The following is a 17,669-nucleotide window of genomic DNA, read 5'->3' as shown; positions in this document are numbered from 1 at the left end:
ACGGAGACCCTTGGAGTAAAGGCAGTTTAGGTAGAGCGTAAAAATAACCTCGAATGTAGCAACGTTTTTTTCACCTCACCTGGTGGTAAATGATTATGCAGTTTAAGATGGGAAATGTGCTAACCTGGAAGGAGTATGGCAGAAAATACTGTACAAATACACGATATTTCTACAGTAATTAGATTAAGCCATAAAGTTAGCTTTAAGTTTTATTGTAACATCCATACTAATATAATAAATGCGTCTGTCTGTCTGTCGCCTTTTCACAGCCCATCCGATTTTTGTCGTGCTACAGAGATAACGTCTTGCATCCAGAATCAGAGTTTCCGAGGGGTTTTTTTAAAACTTCGGACATCATATTATGTCTCTTGGCCAGGGCAAGTTGCGTTTTTATATAACTACCTACAAGGAATAAAAACAAAAATATAATGTGGCATATCTCTTTAATGAAGACAATAGGTAGGTATGTTACTTCGCGAAAAATTTTGTACATTGAAAAGAAAACATAAAAGATCGACTAGATCATTAGGTAAAAACAACCATCATTATCTTGTACTTATTTGATAAAAGATAATATTTTGTAAAATCTATTATTATAGTATGTTGGTTTAATATTATAATGTAGATTATGAATAAATATAACTTAATAAAGAATGTATTTGGGTAGGGTTGGGCTCCATACAAAAGGAGTTTGATTCTTATTTGAATATTAAACCAAGATTTGTATGAAAATCTTTAAGCCCATGAAACTTTGAAACTATATATTTTTATGGAAATCGTACAAACCACAGACATGAATATTTAATTTGTAAAACGCACCTACAAATTTTTATTGAGTTTGATTGTTTAATACTGAAATTTAAATCACAATCCGTTTGTATCCGAAATCTCAATTGGTATTTAAACTCTGATACTTACCAAAAACAATGCGGGCGTTTCCGTGTGTGTATTCGTAATTTTCATAATAATACCTATTATTGGCATATCCTATCATTCCTTCGTTTGTGTGTTCATTCGTTCGTTATCTATGCGTTCGCACATATTTCATCTAATTGAGTAGAAACTTTGTACAGTTATTGTAGGTAGGTACTTGCGAGAACATTTTGCCATAATATAGTACCATCAACGTACAATATGACAACGTACAATTCAAAATGGCGCGTGAGTTGCGTGGCGGGCATAAATAAACTAATAATCACAGCTAATAATCATTTAAAACATAGGAAAATCTTGAAGTGATTGACATGTCTTACGACATAGTACAAAATAAAGTCGCTTCCCGCTGTCTGTATGTATGAACGCGTAGATCTTTTAAACTACGCAACGGATTTGAATGCCGTTTTCACCAATAGATAGAGTGATTCAAGAGGAAGGTTTATAGGTAAGTATAGTTTAAATTTGTTTTGTGTTAATTTGTTGAAATATGACGATATTTGAACGAAATGTCACAAATATTCTGCGCAACAAAACGAGACGGAGGCGGCGGCGCGGTGGTCGCATTTATAATATTAGTACGAAGTGACACTACATAAGTATCTACATTGCCACCCATGCGAAGCCGGGGCGGGTCGCTAGTTCTTCATAAAATGTACTACAGTAGTATTTAATGTGAAGAGATATGTCGAAGTGGTTTTTGGTCTCTTTAAAACGTACCGTTCATATCACTACCTCATAATATTAGCTTATAGATAGGTTAGGTCATTTGTAGAAAATTACAGCTAAGTATTAAGTTACATTATTCACTTCTACTTACGTCTTATTAATTCGTCTACTTCCAGCATAGTTTAACTTCTAGAAGCAAATTCGTGCATAAAATCTATTGTGTAAATATTCATTCGTTTAGTTAATATTTTCGTTAGTAAAATTTGCTTACATTAAGAATTGTAAAAAAATGCTTTTACATAGAAGAAAGTTATGCTTTTGCATTCCGCAATCCAGTACTTAGTTTTATAAAATATTAGGGTACTAGAATGAGATTCATTTTTAAAAATCTCAGTTTGAAATATTTAGTGTCAATTGGGTAATTCGAAGTAGTAGGTACTATGGATTACAATGCAGCTTTCACTATCATCGGGGAAGGTTTATATATTATATTGTTTAATTTATACTAACGCACTAAAGTCTTTCGAAGTGAAATTAAGAAATAAGATTACGCGTGGGAAGCAGGAGCAAGTCTGCTAGTTTTCTAGGTATATAAAATTGATCATTCATATAGAAATGTACTATATATAACTTTCTTAATTAAATTGCTTCAATAATTTCATACGAAAATGAAATGCCTACTTACAAATTTTGAATTCAACTTGAGAAAATTCCTTTGAAAATAATTGGACTTCGTCAATGGAAGGCTTTACAATAGCGATAGCGGCGCCCTGTGGCAAGCTATTATTATTCCCTTCATCATAATATTTTTCATTTGTAGATATTGGCTTTATGCTTTGATAGATCGGAAATATACTTATTTTTATATGTTTCAACAACTTAAGTCTACTTACTTATATAAAATTAAAAAATAAAGAAACTGCATTCAGATTTACGTTTTTATAAAAAAAGTCATTTTCTTAGAAGATTCATAGGACTTTTAGATTTGTGGAGATTACAAAAGTATTCTTCAGTTTCAATTCTTAGATTTTTACAACCTAGTACGGAGTACCTATACTTACACACGTATTGATGTATACCTACTTGCTCCTGCAGAGATTTAAACTATATTATCTTCAACCGTTATTTTGCCTATAACATTTACCTATACAACGATTCGTTTTAATCGTTATTCTCGTAACTTTAGTTTTGAGATTATTTACAACCGTAAGTATTAGCAATATTTTCACATTTGACTATTAACAATAATATTACAACAATAGAAAATATTTATTTTCTTCAAAATTTTATTGTTCTTAAAATTTTTTTCGTTGAAACGCTGTCACTTGAAACTTTGTTCACAACACAACATATCAATAATTGTTACAACAGATCTTTAGAATCTGAGTGGAATGTCCAAGAACAGTTTCATCCGCTCGCCGATATCAGCAATAGTGTGTTCGTCGGCCGCCTGCTAGCTGTCCTCGTTCTCGGCAGCCTCTTCACCGTCGTCGTCGAGGGGTTGGCTCGTCAGCGCAGCCCAGAGCGGCGATCGAGCCCCGAGCTGCGCCGAGCCCCGCCGCTAGCTGTCCCTGGCACAGGCTGCCGCAGAAATTGCCACACTCCCAACCGCACCCATAGCGCTGAACAGGATTGTTCCTACTTCACGGTCTGGTGTGATTTCAACCTGCAAGAATTTTGATTATTTCATCCTTTCCTCAAAATTCCATCTTTTTAAAAGAGTATGTACATATTATAAAACAAAGTGTTAATCCTCATGTCTGTGTAATTGCTTATAACTTTATACGTATACCTACCTAACATATTACGATACCTATCCTATTACGATAGGATAAGTACGAGTCGTACTGTCACACGAAGCTTTCGTACCATCGTAGCTGTACAAGAAATAACTATTTAATTTTTATAAATTTTTATGGCAGCCATTTGAAAATTCTTATTATTTGTTGTTTCACTTGTTGTTCTGTGAAAAGGAGAATGACAGATCCTGACCCACCAATTTACACACAATATAAAATGATAATTATCCTATAGTATTAAATAACCACTTAAAAATTAAAAATTGTGATTTTAAACTTGCAGATGTTTAATTATTAGTTTCACAATATTAAAGGTAAATTTCTAAGGTAAAAAGAATATTAAAAATCATATAACCTAGAATCATTGTGACTTAAACTTAGATTTAATGAAAAACCGCAAGTTCTGGAGGTGTTAAATCCCATGTTTAGTTATCAGTGATGAAACAGCAACAAAATGCTGCATAAAGCATACGTGTAAACGACTTTTATATAATAAAATGGGTTACGGTTTTATAGAAATTCTGTCATTGTCCTTTCATCTCTCTACCTATTACGGTTCACGAGATACAGCCCGCTGACAGACAGACGGACGGATGAACCCTAAAAAGGGTCGGTTGTTTTTGTCATAAACCCAGCTGTTTCCGTAAAAGTAAATACGGGCTTATCAGGATGACGGTTGACGTTCTGTCCCTCTTGCAAAGCTCCTGCCAGTTGCCACTATATACGCACACCTACTAACAAATTCCGTATGTCGCCTATCGAATTTTTTACCTCTCAGTACGACCCCAGATCCACTAGCATGGGCTATAATAATACCTAACGTTCGTTGCGGCTTCAATGAGCCATGTCATTTTAATTTTAAAAAATGCTTTGCTAAAATTTTTGCAATTTCTACTTATTTATGTCGTAAAAGGTTGGTCCAATTGGGATCGGAATTTTTCAAGCGTGTATACCTACTGGGCAGCGAGTAGGGTCTATGTACTTATTTATACGCGAAAACATCAAAAGAACAAATAACACAAACGGTAACATTATATATTGCGTCTTCCATTTTCATTTTTCATACACGTAGCATGTAAAATATTTGCTAAATCGTCATCATTATCATCATCAACAAATTGCTAGCTCACTACTGAGCATGGGTTTCCTCTCAGAATTCCTCTACCACGCTGGCCAAGTGCGACTTCACACACCTTTGAGATCATTTTGGAGAACTCTCAGCTCAGGCATGCAGATTTTCTCACGATGATTTCAAGTAATACCTACTTAATTGCTTAAAACGCGCATAATATAACTCCGAAAAGTTGCGTGCCCGGGTCGAATCTCGGACCCCACGAGTCAGAACTAGGGCTATCACCGCTGGCTATTAGTTAAAATATACGTACATACTCTAGTAAATATTCAACAGGTCTATTTATAAAAATAAAATTTACTCGTAGAATAATAAGACAGCGAGTTTTATTTTTGTAGTTGGTTTTAATTTTTATTGCAGCTTTACACGAGACTGCTTACATATTTAATTTTATTTCCAAAGTTGCCTTGACCCTGTGCTGAGTTGTGTTACGATCGCACGCATTTACATTTACATACATAATATAATATGTAATACGATTCATTGTTTCCGTATATTGTAGTGTTTGATTCCCGGCAAGGCCAATCTGGGAATTCATTATTATTTTAAAATTATCTCTGGTCCGGTGTGGTGGGAGGCTTCAGCCGTGGCTAGTTACCACCCTAGGAGTAAATAAATAAATAAATGTTCTTTCACGCAAAATGTACCCATTTTATTACAGAAGTCAATATCTAAATATATAAAAGAAAAAGGTGACTGACTGACTGACTGACTGACTGACTGACTGACTGACTGACTGATCTATCAACGCACAACTCAAACTACTGGACGGATCGGGCTGAAATTTGGCATGCAGATAGCTATTATGACGTAGGCATCCGCTAAGAAAGGATTTTTGAAAATTCAACCCCTAAGGGGGTGAAATAGGGTTTTGAAATTTGTGTAGTCCACGCGGACGAAGTCGCGAGTATAAGCTAGTAAATTATAAATGAAAAATTTAGATTCTAGAAGAAAATTAAAGTAATACTAAAAATAAGTATAATAATTTATTATTGTATAATAATGTATTATTTAATAGTAAACGCGTGCCACGAAGCGATTTAGCGTTCCGGTACGAACCCGTGTACAAACCGGTAAGGGGTATCCAAGTAAGCCAGCTATTATTGTATTATGTTATTAAGTATTTTGTTTTTCAGCAAGTCGGTTTCGTAGCTCTCGAAACGAGCGATACAACGTCTTTACTAGCGTTTATTGCTTATGTAGTTCGACCGCTGCCACTACAGAAATTGTACAGGCTACACTCGTAAACGTGGCCTAGTACATAAGAAGACTGAACATAAAGTAAGAATTGATTTTGTCACAGAAAAATATACCTAACAGTGATAGGTGTTATCATATGATTATATCATTATTCGTAAAATAAGGTACTAACTAGTAACTACCTACCTATATGATGTTACTTTCTTTCAGTGATCAGATTTTCATTTAAGGTATAAACTTTTGTTTTTCTTTTATTACAACGAAGATGGACGAAAAAACTGAAGTTTATTTTAATCATTATCATCATTACATTAATCGACTAAGTAAGTAGGATATTATTTTGTGAAATGAGTTTAGTTATTTTAAAGTAGATAGGTAATCTGCAAGATTTAGCTACGTCCTGTATGTACTTTGAAACGTCTTAAAATTAGCTTATGTGTAATTCGCTGTGTATATGGCATTGGATGCCCACAAATACATTTACCAACATAGTTTGGTACACTAGGGATTAAGGTTAGCCTGCTATGTGACTTTAATGGGCTATTAATTTACTTTATTTGACGGAGAATTTTGGGACTCCTAGATTTTCCCAGTTGTGTTTCGTGTCATGACCATAATAATCATACTCGTAGCTGAGAAAACATAATAATCCCGTATTACAGAAGGGGATCCCAGAAAGTTAGGCAAGTTACATAGAGTTAATTATAAGACTATTCATATTATTATAAATGTGAAAGCGTGCCTGTCTGTTACCTTTTCGCAACTCATCAGTTTGACTGATAAATGTTGAAATAATACTAAGTAAGTACATAGAATTGTAACTTTAAATAAATTAGTGGATAACCTAAACATCTTTTCTTGCTTATAATTTTTTCCGCGTTTCAAATTTTCAACGCGAAGGAATGAGATACGGCATTCGGGGGTAAGCGCTAATTTATTTTTTATTTTTAAACTACTAAGTTTTTCGAATTTGCCCCAATTCTCATTCTCAGCTATCACTAGACATTGTACTCTATCTTTATTATACTTACTTGTGACATCGTGGTTTGCTCGGGGTCGGAGCGTTCTTCTAGAACTGTATCCAGTTCTAGAGTGGGTGGAGGTCGCGGTGACCGGATCAAGCTGACTGCACGAGGTTTGCTCTTGATTGGAGAAAGTCTCACCACCGACAGCTCGCCACGATCTAATTCGCAATTACGCCGACGTGCCCTTTCCCTATAAATCATAAATCATAAATCATAAATCCTTTATTTTGCTAGAATACATGTCACAATGGTAGTTAGTTTTTAAGGTAAGTAAGAATCAATGTAATCGGCCATTTCTGGCATGCAAAATTTTTTCTATTATAACACAATTAATAAAATTCTAATAATTATTAGCATAGTTAAATTCATTAAATTTTAATTATTTTTACAATCTAAGTCAAGTTTAATTCTATATATTATATATTATAATAGTCAACTTAACCTACTGTGCCAACATTTCATTGATTGAATAAAAACATTTATCTATAAGCCACTTAAAAAGATCCTTCTTAAATCATGCAAATATAAAGTACAGCTCTATTTATTTACTAATATAGGTACATGTGACTTAAGTGGTACATTATTGCACCATGCTATTGCTATACATTTTGTTTATTATTTTGTACATCTTTACATAGTATAAAACAAAGTCACTTCTCACCGTTCTGTCCCTTTGTACTTACGCTTAGATCTTATAAACTACGCAACGGATTTTATTGAGGTAAAAGATAGAATGATTCAAGAAGGTTTATACTTATACCTACTTAGTTTTGTACTAATTTGTTGAAAAATTTTGCATGATGACTTTCACCAAAAATACTGCTTTATTCTTTTGAAATATAACAAAATAACCTCACTGACACCACATTAGTATTTACATTGCACCCATGCAAAGCCGGAACGGGTCGCTAGGTTATTCATTATGCAAAATAATCAATTTCGACTTTACAGAGGGCTCTGACTGCTCTTGTGTGCCCTCCTACGGATCTTTCAGCCATGTGACGATCTCTATACCTTATTACTCTATCTCGCATTACCTGGCTAATTTTGCTCTTCTTCGCAAACAACATATGACCGTCAGCGCCAATAAGGGAAAGCCAAATATACACGATACAATCGGCACCACAATCGACTCGGGCGTCACTGAAACAATAGCACTCTGTTAGGGGGTTACTACTTACACCTTCAAAGGGGCGACGGAAACAAAAGGAATTGGGTTACTGCCTACCGGCCAACAAAGAAAAGTACGGTATAATTGCTGAACTTTGGCGTACGTACCAAGCTAAGTATAATTTGTAGACGGAATTTGAACCAAGAACAAGAATATTGTTACTAGGTGAGGGCCGCGACTTTGTCCGCGTGGAATGTGGATGTAGATTTTTAAAAATCCCGCGGGAACTCTTTGATTGTGTGAGATAAAAATTAGTACCTACCCTGTGTGTTAATTCACAGTATACCTAAGCTATATTCATTCCACCAAATCCGTTCTGTCAGTGTGGTGTAAAGAAGTAACAACCATCCAATCTGGCACATCACTAAACATATTATAAATGCGAAAGTATGTTTGTTTGTTGGTTTACCCTTCAATCACGCCACAACGGAGCAATTAATCAAGGTGTTTGTTTAACCGACTTCCAAAAAGGAGGTGGTTCTCAATTCAGCCCGGTTTTTTTTTAATGTACCTATGTAGGTACACCGATTTTTTCGAGGATTCTGGACCGATTTGCAAATTTTTTTTAATCAACAGAGGATGTTTTCGTGGTGGTCCCATACAAATTTCTGGATCTATCTCCTCAATCCTGATGCTGCAGGGTAGAAAGCACATAGGTAAGTAACTCAGAAAAGTTGGCGGTGCGTGCCCGGCACAGACGTTTGTGGTGCCCGGGATCGAATACCCGACCTCCCGAATAAGAGGCGGACGTCTTAACCACTAGGCTACGGCTCTAAGGTACACCCAATAGTTCTGCAAAGTAATGCTTGTTTCCATGAGACTATTCAAACACAAATAAATAATAAATCATGATTCAGAGAGTTTCACATATGCAATATACTTAGTCGTTGTTTTCACATTAAATCTACAGAGTGAAAAGTTTTGCATTGCTCGCGTGGCTGACTTTAAAGCTTAGCTCCAACTGAACCAAATCACGTGCCGGATACGAGGCGCGAATTAATGCGAATCGCAAAATGTATCTAGGTACAGTACGCGGCCAAAAGTAATGTACATCGGCCTTTAGAATGATATTTCGGTTTGGTAGAGCGTTGTCTCTATCACTTATACCTATATGACGTTTTGCTGGTCTCAACGAGAGAGACAGTGCTCTACAAATTTGCTATCTCCTTCTTAAGGTCGATGTACATTACTTTCGGCCGCGTACTGTACGTATGTTGATATCCCCAATGCCAAATTTCATCAAAATCGGTCAAAACAGATGGGTTCTGAAAAAGTGTTAGTTTTCCACAGCCCATTCGTTGTACGACAGAGACCTAATATACACTTTCGCATTTTATACTTCAATGAGCATGAATTGCTAATATATGATTACAGTGAAATATTACTTTGTTTTAGCGAATGAATATTAATTTCACTTGGTTTCAAAAATATTTGCGATATTTTTGATATAATATTAACACTACTAATTAATTCTTCCTTATCATCATCATCATCAACCCATCGCCTATCGACTACTAAGCACGGGGCTCAAATCTGCGTAGGGGTTGCTGTTACCTTTTTTGTGGTAAGTAGCTTATTTGGAAAGCAAGTTAGAAAGGTATTCAAAGTCAAACTTATCGAAGAAAGAAAGAAAGAAAGAAAGAAAATGAATTTATTCAATCGGACGTCCAATATAGTAAACAAATCGTAATTAAATAACATACAGTCGAATTGAGAACCTCTTCCCTTTGTAGAAGTCGGTTAAAAATTAAAAGAAACGATTGCCCTGCCAAAAAATTTCAATAAATTATATAAAAAAAAAAAAAACACGTTTAAAACTGGCACCATACCACTGCCCTCTGCCGTATGGAATGTTTTTCAAATAATTTATAGCCAGTGTCACTCGAAGACGTAAGGATTGTAACGATACCTCATACATCCAAATCTGTTCAGGCATTTTGAAGTTATCGTGGAATAAAGAAACTCACATACTTACTTAAATACGTGAACTAGGAAAAAATTACACTCCGTTTTTCGGGCAGTTGTGTAAAAAAGGTGATAAAATATGACGCAACTTGAATAGGTTGCAAAATTGTACATCAAATGTATGCAACAGGGATTTGCATTAGAGTTCAGTAGAGTCAGTAGGTATAGTTGTTTTCACTTAATCCGCTAAGTGGAAAGCTTTGTATCGCTCGAGTGACTGACCTCAATTCTAAATTGGTAATATCCACTGAAATAGACATTATACTTATCTACTTACAATATGTACGTTGGAAGAGGTGTGACTACCAAACAAAGTGACAGTTATTTTTGTGCCAATTGCGCCTTCCGAGCGTACCCGGGAATTAAAAATTGACTCGGCGGCAAAGGGCGTGTTGACACTATTGACAGATCTCTCATCGTCATCACTAAAATCTAGTTCCGAGTACGCTCATTATTATGACTATCACTGCTGCTATCAGCGCCAAAATGGCGAAAATCAAGTTGCTTCAAAAACAGGTCGGCATTCGTAGGTCTAGCGTACGTATCTACTTGTATTAGTAGGGGTCAGTGGTAATATCGGATTGAAGCGAAAAATACCATCTTTCGTTTCGATCGATCTCAGGTAAAATTGTTTCCATTCCACTTTGTTTTGTAAATAATTTGCGACATTTTATAGTTAGGTACTTACATATCTACCGTTTTCGGAATTTCGGAATTCATTTAAAATTCAAGCAGTTACTGAATTTTTTGCAATGTTTAGTTACCGTCCTGGGGAACAGATCCAAACTCAGCAAATTGTCCAGTTTTAATAGCAAAAGGCATGATTTATTTTTATCTCGTCGGGGCACGGATAAAAATCTTTTTGGTTTAGTATGAATTACTTTATCCGTGGTCCATGCCCGATCCGGGCGCAAATGTATTGACAACTACTTAGCTGAACTAGCTGATGCCCGCGACTTCATCCGTTTGATCGCGTAAATATCCCATGGGGGCTTTTTGATTTACCGGGATAAAAAGGAGCCTATGTCACTCACCAGGTCTTCAACTATGTCAATGCAAAAACCGTCAATCCAATCAAGTCAATCCGTTGCTCCATTGCGGCGTGATTGAAGGACAAACCAACAAACTAACACGCTTTAGCATTTATAATAAGAACTGCACGTGTTGGTAGGGCGCCGCGGCTAATAAATCTACCCTTATGCTCATACCCGTCAGTACCCTACTATTTAGATAAGTGTGTAATATTAAGTTTACGAGGTAGTAAAAATTGTCGGCTCTTAAAATGATTTTCTCTTTTCTGAATTTTTATGATGGTTTATTAGATTGTTATAACTTTAAAGCTGTATACTATGTATCTATGGAGCTCTTTGAATTTCCGGGACTAAAAGTATCCTATTTCCGTCTCTGGGATGCAAGCTATCCAACTTTCGTGAAAGATTACAGACACACAGATGGAGGTTTATAAAAATAAATCACTTTAATTTTTAACTTAGGTTTTTAAAAATGGGACTATGATTTTCCGGAGTTAAAAGTAGTCTATGTCAGTCTTCAGGATGCAAACCATCTCAGTACCAAAGCTAGCAAACGGACAGATACACTTTCGCATTTATAATATTAGAATAGAATGGATGTAGAGATTATAAAAAAAGATACGAGACGAGAATTTTTAAAATACTTACATGTAGTAAAAAGTATTAACTAACCCGTAGGATAAATGATAATTGTTGGTCGTTTGTTCCCGTTGGTGGATTTGGTCACCGCGATGACATTGCTGGAGGCTCCTGTGGTGGTGGTCGCAGTAGTGGTACCACTGAAGCTGCTGAGGACCGCCGAAGAGTTTGCGGTTGGCGTCCGTGTCATTTTGTTGGTCTAAAATACAAGTGAAAATTATGAATCCCCACAACTGCAGCCCTTCTTAATACCATCATCGTCAACCGATAGACATCATGTCTATCACACATACGAGTAGATCACCTGTAGACCCACACTCACGATCTTTCGCCGCCAGAATCCAGCGGCTCCCTGCAACTCGTTAGATTTCATCTGTTCACTTAGTGGTACATTATGTTGCTACATTATGTTATTCAAAAAACCGCATCAAAATCGGTCCAGTAGCCTAGCCGTTTCGCCTGCACATAAAATGTGTCTAAATTTTGCTCTAGCCCCTCTCGGTGGCCTATAACCGTTAGATACTTATCTAACTCTAAGATTTGAGAACCTACCCCGAGACGATAGTTTTTAAAGGAAAATGGTAAGGCAACTAACTAACTCATCTTTCTTCACAGATTGTTATAATAGCTGATTATGATTCACTACACAATAAACTACGCAATCGTACCATAACTAATATTAATTTAGTAATCTGTTACTCTACTACCAGGGAAAATTGTTCCTATAATCTGCTACAGTGAATATAATCTAAATATACAGGGTTACAGGAAAAGAGGACACGATCCCCTTAAGGGGTTATAGTACAGGACATTAGCTATCAAACAACCCCTAAAGTGTTTATGCGAAAGTGTATCGTTTTCGAGTTATTTTATTTTTTATTTTTTTCTTGGTAAAGGGGTGTTTGCCACTTCATCAGATTTTTTTTTATTTCTTGCTAGTACATATCCTTGTTAATAATAAACAGTTATGAAACAAAAGAAATCTTCAAGCATTTTAAAATTACAGCCCAAAAACTGTACAAGTTTTCGATTTTTAAATTTAATTCTTTGAATAACTTGCAAATTTTCTGTAAAAATGACTATGGCACTTATCCTGCGGATTATTTTAAAAACATCTACGTTTTGTTAGGTATCCATTGGTACAAAAAAATTACAAAAAAAAATCATAAAATCCAGAAAAAATTACACAACAAAGAGACCAGGTAGAAAATTCTAACAAATGCTATTGCCAAAGAATTAAATCAGAAACAATGTAAAAACAAGTTTAATACAAAATCGTTAAAGATTAAGCTAGTTTTACTATAATATGATACACATGAAATATTAAAATTTATAACGAAATAATAACCAATTTTTCATGCAGCTGAAGTTTAAAATAAAATTTTGTATTCGCAATACTGTATTACCTACCTACTTACCTACTATTGGATTGAAAAGTGATGTTGACACCTCAATTTATACAATCGAGAGGTCTAGGATTTCCTGGTGCGGCGCGGAGCCAGTACATATTAATTTATGGTCCCTGCAAATTGCACCCTATTCACAGACTGTGGCTAATTCAGTTGTACACAATCTCTAAACTAAACTAAAATGGCACGTCTAAATCTATTGCTATCCCTTTCATAATGTTGCTTGCGGAAAAGGACAGCACTACATTTAGACCTGTTAATTTAGTTTAGTTTAGAAATTGTGTACCAGAGAATTGGCCCCAATGTGTATCAATTTAATAGCACAAAGTTTAATGAAGTAAAATTATGAGCTTCTTCATTCTGGGCTGGTTTCCGCACTTAAACGTTTCCGTCTGTTGTGCGTGAATTATGAGCTTATAAACAGTTTTAAACTTCGTCTATCAAGTTATCGCTTTATGAACAAATACTGTAGTGGTAAAAATATTCAGAAACTGGCTTTATTATTCTTCCGATTCTTGTTATAAAAAACACTTTGTTCAAAGTTTCGACTTTCAACATTAAACAATAGTGCGCGTGTTCACGCCAACACGCGGGTGTCAAGGCAGGCACACTTCAGAAATATCCTATGGAAATATCAAACGTATGAAATACGAGTATTAGGTATGATTTATGCTAAAACCGAGCCGTGTCACGTACAAGGCGCAGACGAGGCACGGATTATATGAAGCAGTTTATGCTTCACCGTGCCGTGTCCGTGATACGTCCCTGTCTTGGACGTGGCTCAGCCGTGTACGTTTATGTTACATTCGGTGTAATATAAACGTGAGGCTCGTACGGGGCTTTGAAAACCCGTACACGGCTCGTGCCCGGCATGGTCGAGCATAATCATCCTTTAGGGATGATTAATGCGGGCACGAGCCGTGCCACGTACGAGGCCCGGACGAGGCACAGATTCAAAACATCACGAATATATTATTTTTATATTAACCAGTTTATGCTTCACTGTGCCGTGTCCGTGCACGGACGCCACACGGTGAAGCATGAACTGCTTCATATAAAATGATACGAGGCATAGCCCGCATCCCCCACGTGCTGGCATAAATCATCCCTTATTTATTTATTTTTTTACTACTTTTGCGCTGTTTTATACAAATTGACGTGAGCAAATTAATTTAATTTTATCTATAGCTAAAAATACCTCAGCAAAATATTTATTTACTTTATTCCTGTCTTAGTTATAGCAAGGAGAGGGCTATACCTATTACCTACATTTCTATAGCTATGTATACATTTTTAGAAATAACGTATTATGCTTATGGATGAGATAGTCCTTTACGCCAATTGAATCTCTCAGAGTCAGTGTACATTTACACACAAAGTGGTATTCAAATACCTTTTTTCGAAGGCTCGATTTCCATTACAATCGTATCACAAAAAGTATTGCCTCGTGCAAATGCCCTATTAGAAGACCATATTATTGAGCACTAGAGCTTCAAACTTCGCATGTGTGTATTTTCTAGGGTGCCAACAAGACCCTATCACTAAACCTCCGCTGTCTGTCTGTCCGTCCTGTCTATCAGGGCTGTACAGTGTACCTATCTCATGAACCGTTATAAGGAGATTGCCGCCATTGCCGCTATAACAACAAATAATAAAAAATCAAGATGGCGGATTTCAAAATGGCCGCCATGCAAATTGGCAAAATTTGCAATATATAACAATAAAAAACTTAAATTACATACATAGTGTTGTATCTTGTACGATGGTACCTACGGAACCCTTCATGTGTGAGTCCAACTCTTACCTACTTGACAGTTTTTTACGATACGTTGACTTATGAACTGAGAGCCAGTCAGTGCCAGACCTTCGTTATTTTATAAAAGCTGAATGTTTAAAGTGTAATTTTTTATATTTTCTTTAGAATAGTATTATAATAGATGGCCGTGACTTCGTCTGTGTGAATTAAGTTTTGTAAAAATCCGTAAAAATTATTAATTACTATCAGTCTTTAATTACCATATCCAGGCAAAAAATCACGCCAACCTGTTGCCCAGTTGCAGCGTGATTGAAGGACAAACCAATAAATCAACAAACAAACATACTTTCGCATTTGTAATAGTGATTGGTATAATTTTATTATTATTTAGCCTTTTGATGTTGCTTAGTGAACTTTGTTGCTACGCTTTGTAGACTTGCTACGCGCTATGCTACGGCTGTCGGAAATGCTTAGAAAACCTTAGATACGATATAAGATAATAGTATACAGAGACACCCATATACTTATGGTTTTTAGTCTATCAAATAAAAAATTTAATCCACTCCGATATTTTTAATTTATTTGGAACTTTTTTTAAATAATCCATTTTTAGCTTGCTGAGTACAAATAAAATATCGACGTCAGTTTCTAAAATAAAAATTATTTTAATAGCCAAGTAGTTAATTATGTGGAGAATATACATAAAGGAAACAACTTCGAGACAGTAAAAATATACATTACAAACGTAGTGATTTTATATACCACTCACTATACATATACACCACACACAGATACATTACTACAAAAAAATTAAATAAGTCCACTTGATGACTAAATAATTTTGACTGTTTTTGCTTGAGAAATCTGTGTGTCTGTCAGGTTTAAAGTAAGACGCGTTTATAATGTTCCAAGATCCCACTGCCGCCAGACGTTCCTTATTTTCTAAGAAACAACATGTCTGGGATAAAGTAGTGCTAGTATGTGCTTTTAATGTACGCATATTTGCTAGCTTGTACCTCGGGCCAGTTTAAAGATATCAGTTTCTAAAGGCACGTAAAAACTTTACTCACTTTTCTTAATGTCTGAGTGCTGATTTTTATGTATATTTCCTTAGTATCCTAATATAAAATTACGACTCAGACTATAAGTAAGATAAACTATGTTTAGACTATAACTAAGATAAACGCTTTAAAGCTCGCAATAAAGAGCTTTAAAGCGTCTGGCCGAAATTACAGCCGACAGGAAGTGTCTGGCAGTATTGAATAATATTCTGTAAAACATACATGAAAATCAGCAGTCAGACTAGAAAAGTGAGTAATTTTTTAAATAGGTACTTTTAGTAGCTGATATCTATAATTTGGCTCACGTCACACGCTAGCAGATATGCTTACGTTACTATTAACGTACACACTAACACTACTCTATTCCAAACATTTTGTTTCTCAGAAAATAAGGAAGGTCTGGCAGCATTGGGATCTTGCCTAAATATTTTGATTTATACTTGTTTAAATATTTTGTTTTTCTTTGACGAAGAACTTAAATTCGTAATCTGGCCTAAATTGTTTTATTTTTAAAATGCCCGAAGGCTTAAGAATCCAGCGATACAAAAGTTTCAAGGAAAAAAGGTTTCCTCAGTTCAACACTTGAATGAAATCTTCTAAAACAAAATTGCGCTGAAGTTTAACACTGTTCAAAGTAATTCAAAAGAGCAGAATTCGTGAAGGTCAAATCTAATTGAATTTTGGCAAGACCAAGCCACAAATTACACACTATCTAAAAAGTTAATTAGATTTTTAGCTTAAAAAATCGGAAAATCATTCTTTTAATGATTCGTAGTTACATATTTTCCGAAAACCATGTTTTTCGAGTTGTAGCTCCGGGAAGTTACTTTGGAATTAGATTGTACTTTCCATTTTGCGTGACAACTAAATAAACGCAAATGAATCCGCATGCAAAACTAGTCTCAAATGAAAAATTTAAAGTGCATTCGTGAACAGGCCAGCTTTACATGTCATTTCATACTCACCGAAGCACGGCGAGAAGCACGGCTGATGATTTTATTGTTATAAAATATACATTTTGAATGAATTAATTCACATTGCGTTAAATATTTTAATGTCACTGATAGTAAGGTTAGTTTTTTTCAGTTTTAGGTCGAGTTATTACGTATTTTTACAGCCGTAACGCGGTTTGTGAAACAACCGTACCGGAGTTCGGCCACCGGTAAACTGGAGCTCGTCGGGAACGTAACTGAAACAACTGTCTTCATAGATGCAGTTCGTCCGCCCGTCCCGTCGTCCCGAATTCACAGCCTTTTATTATGGAGAGAGAGTCAGCGCGTGCCAGACTTTCAGTATTTTCTAAAAGCTGAAAGTTTATCTGCGTATTGTCCCCAAAACAGGGAGGAACGATCAGCAACTATGAAGTTTGGATCATGCTGGATTTGGGAGATAACAGGTAATAAAGTTTTAAAAATATCTTACGTCGAAGTAGGTATAAAGTCTAATTTTTTTAGGTATATTTTCTTCGGAATAGTATGTAGTAGGTATGTATATGTCTGGCAATGTATGACGTGATTTCTATTTCGAAGAAAATATTAAAAAAATTTGACTATTATACTTTGACGTAATTTTTTAGGGTTCCATACCTCAAAAGGATACCTAATAGGATCACTTTGTTGTCTGTCTGTCGATCTGTCAACTAAACTACAGGGTACTTCCCGTTGACCTAGAATCATGAAATTTGGCAGGTAGGTAGGTCGTGTAGCAGACATTAGGGGAAAAATCTGAAAACCATGAATTTGTGATTACATCACACAAAAAAAATTAAATTTTGGTCGTGAACTAAAAATTAGTATTTTCAATTTTCGAAGTAAGATAACTATATCAAATAGGGTATCATATGAAAGGTCTTCACCTGAGCATTCTAAAACAGCTTTTT

General features: G+C 35.5%; 1 protein-coding gene across 3 annotated transcripts; it reads right to left on the bottom strand.

Annotated features, from left to right (window-relative positions):
- Positions 1 to 432: 432 nt before the first annotated feature.
- Positions 433 to 16,968, bottom strand: LOC117996911 (uncharacterized). Of its 3 annotated transcripts, none has more exons than XM_069498074.1 (5): positions 16,937 to 16,968; positions 11,598 to 11,763; positions 7,796 to 7,901; positions 6,765 to 6,948; positions 433 to 3,268 (listed from the first exon to the last, which is right to left on the bottom strand). In XM_069498074.1, exons 2-5 carry the CDS (start codon positions 11,752 to 11,754, stop codon positions 3,164 to 3,166), a joined length of 552 nt encoding a protein of 183 aa, XP_069354175.1. In that variant the 5' UTR covers positions 11,755 to 11,763; positions 16,937 to 16,968; the 3' UTR covers positions 433 to 3,163. The 3 variants fall into 3 exon arrangements, with proteins under 3 accessions (XP_069354175.1, XP_034840945.1, XP_069354174.1); XM_034985054.2 differs by having other exon boundaries at positions 16,756 to 16,963; XM_069498073.1 differs by lacking the exon at positions 16,937 to 16,968 and adding an exon at positions 12,983 to 13,031.
- Between the last annotated feature and the right edge of the window lie 701 nt (positions 16,969 to 17,669).

This window comes from Maniola hyperantus, chromosome 4 (assembly GCF_902806685.2).
Source record: "Maniola hyperantus chromosome 4, iAphHyp1.2, whole genome shotgun sequence".
In the NCBI taxonomy this organism is placed as follows: Eukaryota; Metazoa; Arthropoda; class Insecta; order Lepidoptera; family Nymphalidae; genus Maniola; species Maniola hyperantus.
This window is presented reverse-complemented; position numbering and strand designations above follow the sequence as displayed.

Excerpts from the sequence above, each read along its gene's own strand:
- LOC117996911 (XM_069498074.1), bottom strand. The coding sequence starts at position 11,754 with ATGACACGGACGCCAACCGCAAACTCTTCGGCGGTCCTCAGCAGCTTC. Across the intron at positions 6,949-7,795 it reads AGAAGAGCAAAATTAGCCAG|GGAAAGGGCACGTCGGCGTA; the intron begins GTAATGCGAGAT and ends TATGATTTATAG. Across the intron at positions 3,269-6,764 it reads AGCAAACCACGATGTCACAA|GTTGAAATCACACCAGACCG; the intron begins GTAAGTATAATA and ends AAATTCTTGCAG.